At 38.9% G+C, this 12,871-nt stretch overlaps 1 protein-coding gene across 2 annotated transcripts in view; it reads left to right on the forward strand.

Moving 5' to 3' along the window:
- Positions 1–8,039, forward strand: part of LOC128703650 (cytochrome P450 3A21-like) — a gene marked incomplete at its 5' end in the record, with an annotated part of 79,214 nt that extends 71,175 nt beyond the window's left edge. For both annotated transcript variants that reach the window (XM_070086885.1, XM_070086884.1), the window contains 1 exon segment: positions 57–8,039. In XM_070086885.1, coding sequence (XP_069942986.1) covers positions 57–232 — 176 coding nt within the window.
- Positions 8,040–12,871: the final 4,832 nt, after the last annotated feature.

Raw genomic sequence — 12,871 nt, forward strand, 5'->3', positions numbered from 1 at the left:
AAAAAAAAAATTTCTGTACCCCATCCAGCCCATTCCATAATTTTTTTTTTCTTTAGCTAAGCGGTTTGCCCTGATGGAAGCCAAAGTGGCCCTGGCGAAGCTACTACTGAGAGCAGAATTACACCTAAGAAGTAACCAACAAGAGCTGAAACTGGAAAAAATTAGCTTAATTTTGAGACCAGCAGCAGTTGACTTGGTGATCACTCCTCTGACAACAACCACAACATTCTAACTTCTTTCACTCCACAAAATATGAAATATAAACACACTACACATGAACTGTTACTTATTACATGTTAAAAAAAAACTTCCCGTATTGTGACTTTCTTAATTTTCAAACAAAATCTCCATACAACTATTCTGCAAGTTACTCCCATCTAACACACAACTATACCATCAGTGACCCGCACTGAAAACATAATCTGAGCACACACACAAACTCTCTCTCTCTCTCTCTCTCTCTCTCTCTCTCTCTCTCTCTCTCTCTCTCTCTCTCTCTCTCTCTCTCTCTCTCTCTCTCTCTCTCTCTCTCTCTCTCTCTTTCTCTCTCTCTCTCTCTCTCAGACACACACACACACAGGAAGACAGCAGCGAGTCATGGTACGAGGCGAGGTGTCAGAGTGGGCGCCTGTGACGGCTACGGGTTCCACAGGGGTCAGTCTTAGGACCGGTGTTGTTTCTGGTATTTGTGAACAACACGACGGAAGGAATAGACTCCAAAGTGTCCCTGTTTGCAGATGATGTGAAGTTGATGAGAATTCAATCGGACGAGGACCAGGAAGAACTACAAAGGGATCTGGACAGGCTATACGCCTGGTCCAGCAATTGGCTCCTGGAGTTCAACCTCACCAAGTGCAAAGTCATGAAGATTGGGGAAGGGCAAAGAAGACCGCAGACGGAGTACAGTCGAGGGGGCCAAAGACTACGAACCTCACTCAAGGAAGAAGATCTTGGGGTGAGTATAACACCAGGCACATCTCCTGAGGTGTACATCAACCAAATAACTGCTGCAGCATGCGGGCGCCTAGCAAACCTAAGAACAGCATTCCACCATCTTAATAAGGAATCGTTCAAGACCCTGTACACTGTGTACGTTAGGCTCATATTGGAGTATGCGGCATCAGTTTGGTACCCACATCTAGCCAAGCACGTGAGGAAACTAGAGAAAGTGCAAAGGTTTGCAACAAAACTAGTCTCAGACCTATGGGGTATGCCCTACAAGGAGAGGTTATGGGAAATCGACCTGACGACACTGGAGGACAGGAGGGATAGGGGGGATATGATAACTACATATAAAATACTGAGAGGAATTGACAAGGTGGAGAGAGAGAGAATGTTCCAGCAACAAGGGGTCACAGTTGGAAGTTCAAGACTCAAAAGAATTACAGGGATGTTAGGAAGTATGTAGTTATGTAGGATAACGATGAAGAAGTTTCTTGGGAAGCGATTCAGCTGTGTTATAGAAACTGTTGTTCCGATTAAAACTGTTAGATATACAGATAAGTGATGGTTCCAAGATTTTGCACTACTGAGTGTTTTCTTCTCTGGCGATAACTCTTTTGTTTGTAGGTGACTAAATGGCTGTGGAAATTTCGGTTTTGAACGCAGGGGTTATTTAAATCGTCTGATCTGCCTGAGTGATAGTGTTCTGCAACACGTGATAGAGGTCTCTTGATGTTTCGCTCAAGTATAATTGGTTGTAATTATTGCAAGGGATTGTGTATACCCCTGCAGAGAATTGAACATTTTCCTGTCTATTGTTACTGGTGATGTACTAGATGGTGATGGATGTAGAGGTAGACACTTGTAATGAAATAATAGAGATGATGGAAACGTGTATGGTAACGGAGTTTGTGGTGAGAACTACGTATCTCCTCTAGGCAGTGTCTTCCTTGGGTAAGTTAAATATGTTATATGCAAGGCGTGTGCAGTCTCTAATGAAGTGACAAGGACATTGAAGTTTAGAAAATATTTGCTCGATGGGAGAACATTCTTCCTCAAAGAAATCATTGTTACAGATTTGGAGAGCACGAAGGAAAAAGTCTATAATTACACCACGTTTGGTTTTGGTGTGATGTGAGAGTAGAAGTGGAGAAGACCATGTTGGTTGGTAGGTTTTTGATAGACTTCAAAACGAAGCTCTTTGTCAGCTTTGCACAGAAGAACGTCAAGAAAAGGAAAAGTGTTGTCCACTTTTTCTTCTAGTGTGATTAAGGGATCAACCAGGTTGAGCTTGTGTTGGAGACCTTGAACGCTGAAGCGATAAGACTGCATAACGAAGTCAAGTGACCTAAGTGGGAATAATAGACGAAAATCGCTCGGCTACCAGGAGCCAGGTGACCAAAGATGGAATAATAGAGGAAAATCGGTAGGCTTCCAGATGTTCCATGTATAGGCTCGCCAGGACGGCACTAAGTGGGGAACCATGGGTAGTCGAAAAGTCTGCTGAAAAAGGTGATTTTCAATAGAGAAACATGTAAAGACAACACACAGTTCTAGAAGTTCGATGATATCGCTGGCTAGGAAGGTCAAGGGAGTCGTCAACTCTCCTTCGCAGGAGATTAATGGCTTGTGTAGTAGGTACCTTAGTGAGCAGGAATGTTACGACTGGGCTAGAGAATTTCTTGTTCTTGACGTTTATGTTGCGAATGCGGTTAAGATCACTAGAATGTTTAAGATGATTAAAGAAGATTTTTCATCCTATATATTAATTTTGTCATTCTTTGCTGAATATTTTCTAATGAATTTATATTCATTCTGTAATACAGAGACTAGAACTGTATTTCATAACCTAAGTGAGGCTTTACTAGTGATTTGTATAGCTGTAATGATTTGTAGAGCCTTATGTAAATCCCAACAATCTGTTTACCGTATTACGAACGCTTAGGCATTGTTGTCTTTGTTTCAGGTTTGTGCTTAATATGACTCCCAAGTCCTTTACTCATTCTGTATGGCCAAGTTTTACATTATTTGGTTTATAAGCAATAGGATTATGGACATTCCCGACCTTCAGGACTTTGCATATATCTACACTGAACTGCATCTACCATTTTCTGACAATGACTTTAATTTGTCAAAATGCTCCAGAAGTTCAGTGACATCTTCATCTGAATCACCTATCCTGCCTATCTTCGTGTCATCACCGAATTTGCTCATATCACTAGTTACTTCCAAAGGATTAGACTTTACACTTGTTCGCACTGAACTTCATCTGCCACGTTTCAGACCAAGATAATAATTTGTCTTGAACTGAAAAGTGGCAGGATACCAATGAACTCCAGGAGTTTATTGGTGTCTTCCCCAGAATCAAACATTCTGCCTATTTGTATCATAAGCAAATTTTTTCATGTCACTTGTAATTCCTTCATCAAGGTCATTAATATAAATTATGAACAATATTGGGTCTAAAACTGGTCCTTGTGGAACACCATATTCAGATTTGACCCAAATAATGGAAAGTGCTTTCTATTGGTAAGCCGTGCCTCGATCCATGTTAGAACTTTACCTCCTATACCATGTGCTGCCACTTCTCTTAAGAGTCCTTTGTGACGTATTCTGCTGAAGGCTTTACTGAAATCCACATAAACAATATAATTTATTATTATCATTATCACACTGGCCGATTCCCACCAAGGCAGGGTGGCCCGAAAAAGAAAAACTTTCACTATCATTCACTCCATCACTGTCTTGCCAGAAGGGTGCTTTACACTACAGTTTTTAAACTGCAACATTAACACCCCTCCTTCAGAGGGCAGGCACTGTACTTCCCATCTCAAGGACTCAAGTCCGGCCTGCCGGTTTCCCTGAACCCCTTCATAAATGTTGATGAATTAGACACATGTGCAACTCTTGGGTATCTTTATTGAGGAAACGTTTCGCCACACAGTGGCTTCATCAGTCCATACAAAGGAGAATCTTGAAGAACAGGAGGAGAATGAGGTAATCAGTCCCTCAACCTTGAGTCGATGTGGTCAGTCCATCAAACTTGAATCATAAATGTTACTTTGCTCACACTCCAACAGCACGTCAAGTATTAAAAACTATTTGTCTTCATTCACTCCTATCAAACACGCTCACGCATGCCTTCTGGAAGTCCAAGCCCCTCGGACACAATACCTCCTTTACCCCCTCCCTCCAACCTTTCCTAGGCCGACCCCTACCCCGCCTTCCTTTCACTACAGACTGATACACTCTTGAAGTCACTCTGTTTCGCTCCATTCTCTCTACATGTCTGAACCACCTCAACAACCCTTCCTGATTACTGCCTCAAATGCTTACCTGGAGTTTACCTGGAGAAAGTTTCGGGGATGAACGCCCCCGCGGCTCGGTATGAGTTCAGGCCTCATGGTGGAACAGGGTCTCATCAACCAGGCTGTTACTGCCGGCAGCACGCAAACTGATGTATGAACCACAGCCCGGTTGGTCAGGTACTGACTTTAGATGCCTGTCCAGTGCCTTCTTCAAGACAGCCAAGGGTCTATTGGTAATATCCTTTTGTATGCTGGGAGACAGTTGAACAGTCTTGGGCCCCAGACACCTATTGTGTTGTCTCTCAGTGTATTTGTGGCGCCCCCTGCTTTTCATCAGAGGAATGATGCATCTCCTACCGAGTCTTTTGCTTTCACTGGGAGTGATTTTCGTGTGCAGGTTTGGTACTAATCCCTCCAGGACCTTCCAAGTGTATATTATCATGTATCTCTCTCGCCTGCGTTCCAGGAAATACAGATCAAGGACCTTCAACCGTTCCCAGGAATTTAGGTGCCTTATCGTAATTATAAAATCATTAGCTAGATTACTCCAGCCGAGATTAAACAAGTGTTCCTTAAGTCCATTATAATCGACAGAAAGAAAATTGGAGACTTTTCTCGTATTATCCCTATTCTTGTAGTCCCAGGTAATATTAAATATTATGTTCTTAAATTCTGGTTGTTGTTGTTTAAGTAGCTTGACATAAGATAAGGCATAAGATGAGGTGGATGAAGTAAAGGGCTGGGGTTCGTAGGTTGTAGTGGATGGCTGGGGTTGGCTGGCTGAAGTGGATGGTTAAGGTTGGCTGGCTGAAGTGGATGGCTAAGGTTGGCTGGCTGAAGTGGATGGCTAAGGTTGGCTGGTTGAAGTGGATGGCTAAGGTTGGCTGGCTGAAGTGGATGGCTAAGGTTGGCTGGCTGAAGTGGATGGCTAAGGTTGGCTGGCTAAAGTGGATGGCTAAGGTTGGCTGGTTGAAGTGGATGGCTAAGGTTGGCTGGCTGAAGTGGATGGCTAAGGTTGGCTGGCTGAAGTGGATGGCTAAGGCTGGCTGGCTGAAGTGGATGGCTAAGGTTGGCTGGCTGAAGTGGATGGCTAAGGTTGGCTGGCTGAAGTGGATGTCTAAGGTTGGCTGGCTGAAGTGGATGGCTAAGGTTGGCTGACTGAAGTGGATGGCTAAGGTTGGCTGGTTGAAGTGGATGGCTAAGGTTGGCTGGCTGAAATGGATGGCTAAGGTTGGCTGGCTGAAGTGGATGGCTAAGGTTGGCTGGCTGAAGTGGATGGCTGGGGTTGGCTGGCTGAAGTGGATGGCTAAGGTTGGCTGGCTGAAGTGGATGGCTAAGGTTGGCTGGCTGAAATGGATGGCTGGGGTTGGCTGGCTGAAGTGGATGGCTAAGGTTGGCTGGCTGAAATGGATGGCTGGGGTTGGCTGGCTGAAGTGGATGGCTAAGGTTGGCTGGCTGAAGTGGATGGCTAAGGTTGGCTGGCTGAAGTGGATGGCTGGGGTTGGCTGGCTGAAGTGGATGGCTGGGGTTCATGGGCTGAGGTACAGCACAAGTATCTGTTGCTGTTTTACCCAACACTACTTTATTCAGCTTATGGTAAGGTATCATTGCTTGGTCCGGCATCAGTTTTAGAGCAATGCTTTTAGATGTCTCTAAGTCTTCTTCAGTGAAAAATTCTGTAAGGTTAGCAGAAACATGGAATGGCTCAGGTAACTTTTGAAGTGTTAATTAACTGTTTCTATGCAGGTTCTTCTTTCTCATCCTCTTCAACTCTCTGAGTTCCTTCTATCTGGGAGTTCAACTCTGCCATCATTTCATCTAAACTTTCTTCATCTTCCTCTAATAGTTCAATAATGTCTTCTGGCTACTTGAATTCAAAGTTCTCACCTAGCTGGCTTCTCTCTCCAATGATCCTCAATGGAGAGGGAAGCCAGTGAAATTATTCACTACACAAAGCCTTAATTTTCTCCTGATAGCATATATTGTTGATTTCGGAACTTCATCTTTTACATCTTTGACGTGGGGTTAGACGTCTGCAATGTTAAATTTATGCCAGAACTCAGGCTCTGATTCGTCATTCATTGCTTTAAGCAGTTTCTGCATCACTCTGCAGAGTGATGATCCAATATAACTATTGGATCATGGAGTAATGTAGTCACTTCAGTGACTACATTACTCCATGATCCAGTAGTTATATCAATGATGTATTTGGTGAGCATGAAAATTATCAAGAGCATAAGAAGCGAAGAGCACTGCAGCAGGTCAACCAGCCCATGTTAGGCAACTCCAACTCACACTTGCCCACCCACACCCACTGCCAAAATCATTTTTAAGGCTGCCCATGAATTCTGCTTCAGTGACACCACTTAGGAGTTTGTTCCACTCATCCACAACTCTATTACTAAACAAGTGCTTTCCTATATCCTTTCTATATCTAAATTTTTCCAACTATTCCTGAAGAGGGATATCGGGAGACAACGCCCCCTGAGCCCAGTGCTGTAAGTCCAGTCTTGGTTAGATATTTCTAGCACGTTATTTGTATCCTATTTATTTATTTCTGCTTTCCATTTATACACCTCAATCATACTTCCCTAATTTTACACATTTCCCAAGAGTGCCGATTAAGCGCCCTCAGTCCTCATAACGATGATTTCTGATAATTAGGATAAATTTTTCATCCTGCTATACATACTAAGAATCTTTTATAAGTATTGGGTACAAGGGATGATTTTGTCAGTTTTTCTCCTACAATCATTAAGGAAGTGTGATTGGTATTAAGGTAAAAAAGTATAATATTGTGGATGAATTCGTCTCTGAGGAAGACAGTGCTAGATAGCCTATGTATATGATCTCAAGAAATTCTTATGGTAACACTTCCCTCTCTCCTCGCATCATGGTGTAACAGCAAGTGTAAAAGGTCATTATTTCTGGGCCAACATTATATCAGGTAAAATCGGGAATTTAGTTACTGAGAAAAACACCACAAAAAAAAAAAAAAGTTAGCGCCCCTCCAACGTGGGGTGCAACAAACTCCATATGGAAGAGACAGATATTTGGGAAAGCACATCAAAGAACAGAAGTACAAGCAATGAGGAATCAGATACACATCAAGTGTCAGAAGAAACTTGACTGCGAATTTCATGCAGAGCAGATAAAATATCTTCAGGAATAAAATGATGTTTGACAAGTCAACAAATAAATCCTCTGTCATCCTTGTTGGCTGAAGTGACCGACAAATACCAGCAAAGTGGTTTTTTTTTTGTTTTAAGGCACGGGGATCATTTGAGGGATAAACAAGCATGGGTTTGCATTTGATGTCACCTATTGCATTAGCGGACATCCAATAAAAGAGGCCTAAGGCGTGAGAGGGGAACTGACCCACCAGTGGTTCGGTAAAGGCTGGCCATATTGCAACGCCACGATAGATGGTGACCTAAGGGTCAAAAGGGGCAAATTGCAAACAAACGGAAATACAGTTTCTAGAGGCGAGAATCGTGGTGTTTTACCGTATATCGGTGTTACTGGTATATCGGTGTTACTTGTATATCGGTGTTACTGGTATATCGGTGTTACTGGTATATCGGTGTTACTTGTATAGGTAGAAGTAACAAATTATTAAATTAAGACTTAGTTTTCACATTTTTACAAAACATTATTCATCATATTTCTGTGAACACCAACTTAAAATATTTATATATGGAGGAAACTGAATTCAGGTACAAACCTAAAAATAAAATATTTTAAGTGAATGCATTTTGAAAGAACTTGCATAAAGACCCTAATTCAAAAGTTTTACATTTTCCTGTCCTTGCAAAACTAAGTTAAGATAATCTGGATGACCAAACCAACAATCAATTGCAACATGCTCAATGAAGACGTAGTTTTGTTGAGTCATATACTTAACCAAGGTATTTCGGCCTCCAGGCGTCTTATTACATTCTATACAGAGCAAACTTATCTTAATCTTGTCCCATGGAATTGTTCTCAATACCTGTTGACAAAAAGTAAATTGATGTTATTACATATACATAGTGAAAAACAGAGGTTGATAGGTAAAAATGAGAATAAATAAAAGTATATATATATATATATATATATATATATATATATATATATATATATATATATATATATATATATATATATATATATATATATATATATATATATATATATATATATATCTCGGTGTTACTGGTATACATGCGTGCGTGTGTCTGTGTGTGTCGTGCCGAATATATAAAACTGGTCAATTAGCAAGAACTCATTTAAAATTAAGTCCTTTCTAAATTTTTATCTTATAATTTTAAAGATATATTTTTTTCATTAATGTTGATGTAAAAATTTATTATTTTCCACCAGAAGAATCTTAGAAAACTTACCTAACCTTATTATAACAAGCGTAATTTATTTTAACCTAATCCAACTAAATATATTTTAGATACGTTTACAGTCATTTAATACTAAACAAACGTAATGAAATAAATTTTTTTCGTTAGGTTCAGAATGATTTTTGCTAAATTATTGGATACACAAATTTTCGCTTGTCCTATATGGCAAGATGAGCTTTGCTATTTAAGCCAAGATCGCAAATTTTACATATTCGGCACGACATATATATACCCTCGAATATAGTAGTCCCTTTTCTGTATGCAAAACTATTGTTATTCTCTATAATTTTTTTTTTTTTTTAATATTTTTGGGTGTCTGGAATGGTTATATATACATATGTCTTGCCGAATATGTAAAGCTGGTCTATTAGCAAGAACTCATTTAAAATTAAGTCCTTTCTGAAATTTTATCTTATACGTTTAAAGATATATTTTTTTCATTAATGTTAATGTAAAAAATTTTAATTTTGCACCAAAAGAATCTTAGAAAACTTACCTAACCTTATTATAACAAGAACAATTTATTTTAGCCTAACCCAACTAAATATATTTTAAATACGTTTACAATAATTTAGTACTAAACAAATACAATCAAATATATTTTTTCCATTAGGTTCAGAATGATTTTGGCGAAATTATTGCGTACACAAATTTTCACTTGTCCTATATGGCAAGATGAGCGTTGCTATTTAAGCAAAGATCGCAAGTTCTGCCTATTCAGCACGATATATATACATATATATATATATATATATATATATATATATATATATATATATTTATATATATATATATATATATATATATATATATATATATATATAATGTCTAGCAAGAACTCATTTAAAATTAAGTCCTTTCTAAAATTTTCTCTTATACGTTTAAAGATATATTTTTTTTTCATTAATGTTACTCTAAAAATTTATAATTTTACACCAAAATGAACTTAGAAAACTTACCTAACCTTATTATAACAAGAACAATTTATTTTAGCCTAACCCAACTAAATATATTTTAGATTTGTTTACAATAATTTAATACTAAACAAACACAGTGAAATATATTTTTTTCGTTACGTTGAGAATGATTTTGGCGAGATTACTGCATACACAAATTTTCGCTTGTCCTATATGGCAAGATGAGCGTTGCTATTTAAGCCAAGATCGCAAGTTCTGCCTATTCGGCACGACATATATATATATATATATATATATATATATATATATATATATATATATATATATATATATATATATATATATATATATATATATATATATATATATATATATATATATATATATATATATATATATATATATATATATATATATATATATATATATATATATATATATATATATATATATATATATATATAGTATATTTAAAATTCCCAGAACAGGCGAAATACTCACAAACATTAATCTCTGGTCAAAAGAGACTCGAACCTACGAACCTTGGGACAGGGTACTACACCATACTACACAGGACCAATACCTAGGAGTCCAGCCAACGCTAGACGTTTTGGTCCAAGGCAGCCAGCATTCAGGCAGGTGGCGTTAGCTATTTCATCTCATCCCTTGAACGCATCGACCGACGAAAGATTTTTACAATGTTAAGAAACGTCCAATGTGGTCCAATGGTTAGAGCACTGTATATTTTGTCCAAGGGTTCGTAGGTTTGAGTCTCTTTCGACCAAAGATTAGTGTTTGTGAATATATATATATATATATATATATATTATATATATGTATAATATATATATATATATTATACATATATATAATATATATATATATATATATATATTTTATTATTATCACACCGGCCGATTCCCACCAAGGCAGGGTGGCCCGAAAAAGAAAAACTTTCACCATCATTCACTCCATCACTGTCTTGCCAGAAGGGTGCTTTACACTACAGTTTTTAAACTGCAACATTAACACCCCTCCTTCAGAGTGCAGGCACTGTACTTCCCATCTCCAGGACTCAAGTCCGGCCTGCCGGTTTCCCTGAATCCCTTCATAAATGTTACTTTGCTCACACTCCAACAGCACGTCAAGTATTAAAAACCATTTGTCTCCATTCACTCCTATCAAACACGCTCACGCATGCCTGCTGGAAGTCCAAGCCCCTCGCACACAAAACCTCCTTTACCCCCTCCCTCCAACCCTTCCTAGGCCGACCCCTACCCCGCCTTCCTTCCACTACAGACTGATACACTCTTGAAGTCATTCTGTTTCGCTCCATTCTCTCTACATGTCCGAACCACCTCAACAACCCTTCCTCAGCCCTCTGGACAACAGTTTTGGTAATCCCGCACCTCCTCCTAACTTCCAAACTACGAATTCTCTGCATTATATTCACACCACACATTGCCCTCAGACATGACATCTCCACTGCCTCCAGCCTTCTCCTCGCTGCAACATTCATCACCCACGCTTCACACCCATATAAGAGCAGTGGTAAAACTATACTCTCATACATTCCCCTCTTTGCCTCCAAGGACAAAGTTCTTTGTCTCCACAGACTCCTAAGTGCACCACTCACTCTTTTTCCCTCATCAATTCTATGATTCACCTCATCTTTCATAGACCCATCCGCTGACACGTCCACTCCCAAATATCTGAATACGTTCACCTCCTCCATACTCTCTCCCTCCAATCTGATATTCAATCTTTCATCACCTAATCTTTTTGTTATCCTCATAACCTTACTCTTTCCTGTATTCACCTTTAATTTTCTTCTTTTGCACACCCTACCAAATTCATCCACCAATCTCTGCAACTTCTCTTCAGAATCTCCCAAGAGCACAGTGTCATCAGCAAAGAGCAGCTGTGACAACTCCCACTTTGTGTGTGATTCTTTATCTTTTAACTCCACGCCTCTTGCCAAGACCCTCGCATTTACTTCTCTTACAACCCCATCTATAAATATATTAAACAACCACGGTGACATCACACATCCTTGTCTAAGTCCTACTTTTACTGGGAAAAAGTTTCCCTCTTTCCTACATACTCTAACTTGAGCCTCACTATCCTCGTAAAAACTCTTCACTGCTTTCAGTAACCTACCTCCTACACCATACACTTGCAACATCTGCCACATTGCCCCCCTATCCACCCTGTCATACGCCTTTTCCAAATCCATAAATGCCACAAAGACCTCTTTAGCCTTATCTAAATACTGTTCACTTATATGTTTCACTGTAAACACCTGGTCCACACACCCCCTACCTTTCCTAAAGCCTCCTTGTTCATCTGCTATCCTATTCTCCGTCTTACTCTTAATTCTTTCAATTTTAACTCTACCATACACTTTACCAGGTACACTCAACAGACTTATCCCCCTATAATTTTTGCACTCTCTTTTATCCCCTTTGCCTTTATACAAAGGAACTATGCATGCTCTCTGCCAATCCCTAGGTACCTTACATATATACATATATATATATATATATATATATATATACATATATATATATATATATATATATATACATATATACATATATACATATATATATATATATATATATGCAGGATTACAGGTACGTCTTGGTACTTCTACTTACACTTAGGTCACACTGCACATACATGTACATGTTTATTTATACACACTCATCTGAGTTTTCTTTGATTTTATCTTAATAGTTCTTGGTCTTATTACTTTTCCTTTTATATCCATGGGGAAGTGGAATAAGAATTTTTCCTCCGCAAGCCATACGTGTTGAAAAGTCAACTAAAATGCCGGGAACAATGGGCAAGTAACCCCTTTTCCTGTAATAATTACTAAAAAGAATAATAAGAAAATTGTCAAAGTGGGAAGTCTGATTGTGCGTGGATGTTATGCAAATGATAAGAAAGAGATGCTTGTGGATATTATGAATGAGAAGAAGCTGGATGTCCTGGCTTTAAGTGAAACAAAGCTGAAGGGGGTGGGAGAGTTTCAGTGGAGAGGAATAAATGGGATTAGGTCAAGGGTTTCAAATAGAGTTAGAGCTAAAGGAGTAGCAATAATGTTGAAGGATAAGTTATGGCAGGAAAAGAGGGATTATGAATGTATTAATTCAAGGATTATGTGGAGTAAAATAAATGTTGGATGTGAAAAGTGAGTTATAGAAAGCATATATGCACATGGAGAAGAGAGAATTGTAGAGGAGAGAGAGAAATTTTGGGAAATGTTGAGTGAATGTATGGGGAGTTTTCAACCAAGTGAGAGAGTAAT

This window comes from Cherax quadricarinatus, chromosome 20 (genome assembly GCF_038502225.1).
Source record: "Cherax quadricarinatus isolate ZL_2023a chromosome 20, ASM3850222v1, whole genome shotgun sequence".
NCBI classification, from domain to species: domain Eukaryota; kingdom Metazoa; phylum Arthropoda; class Malacostraca; order Decapoda; family Parastacidae; genus Cherax; species Cherax quadricarinatus.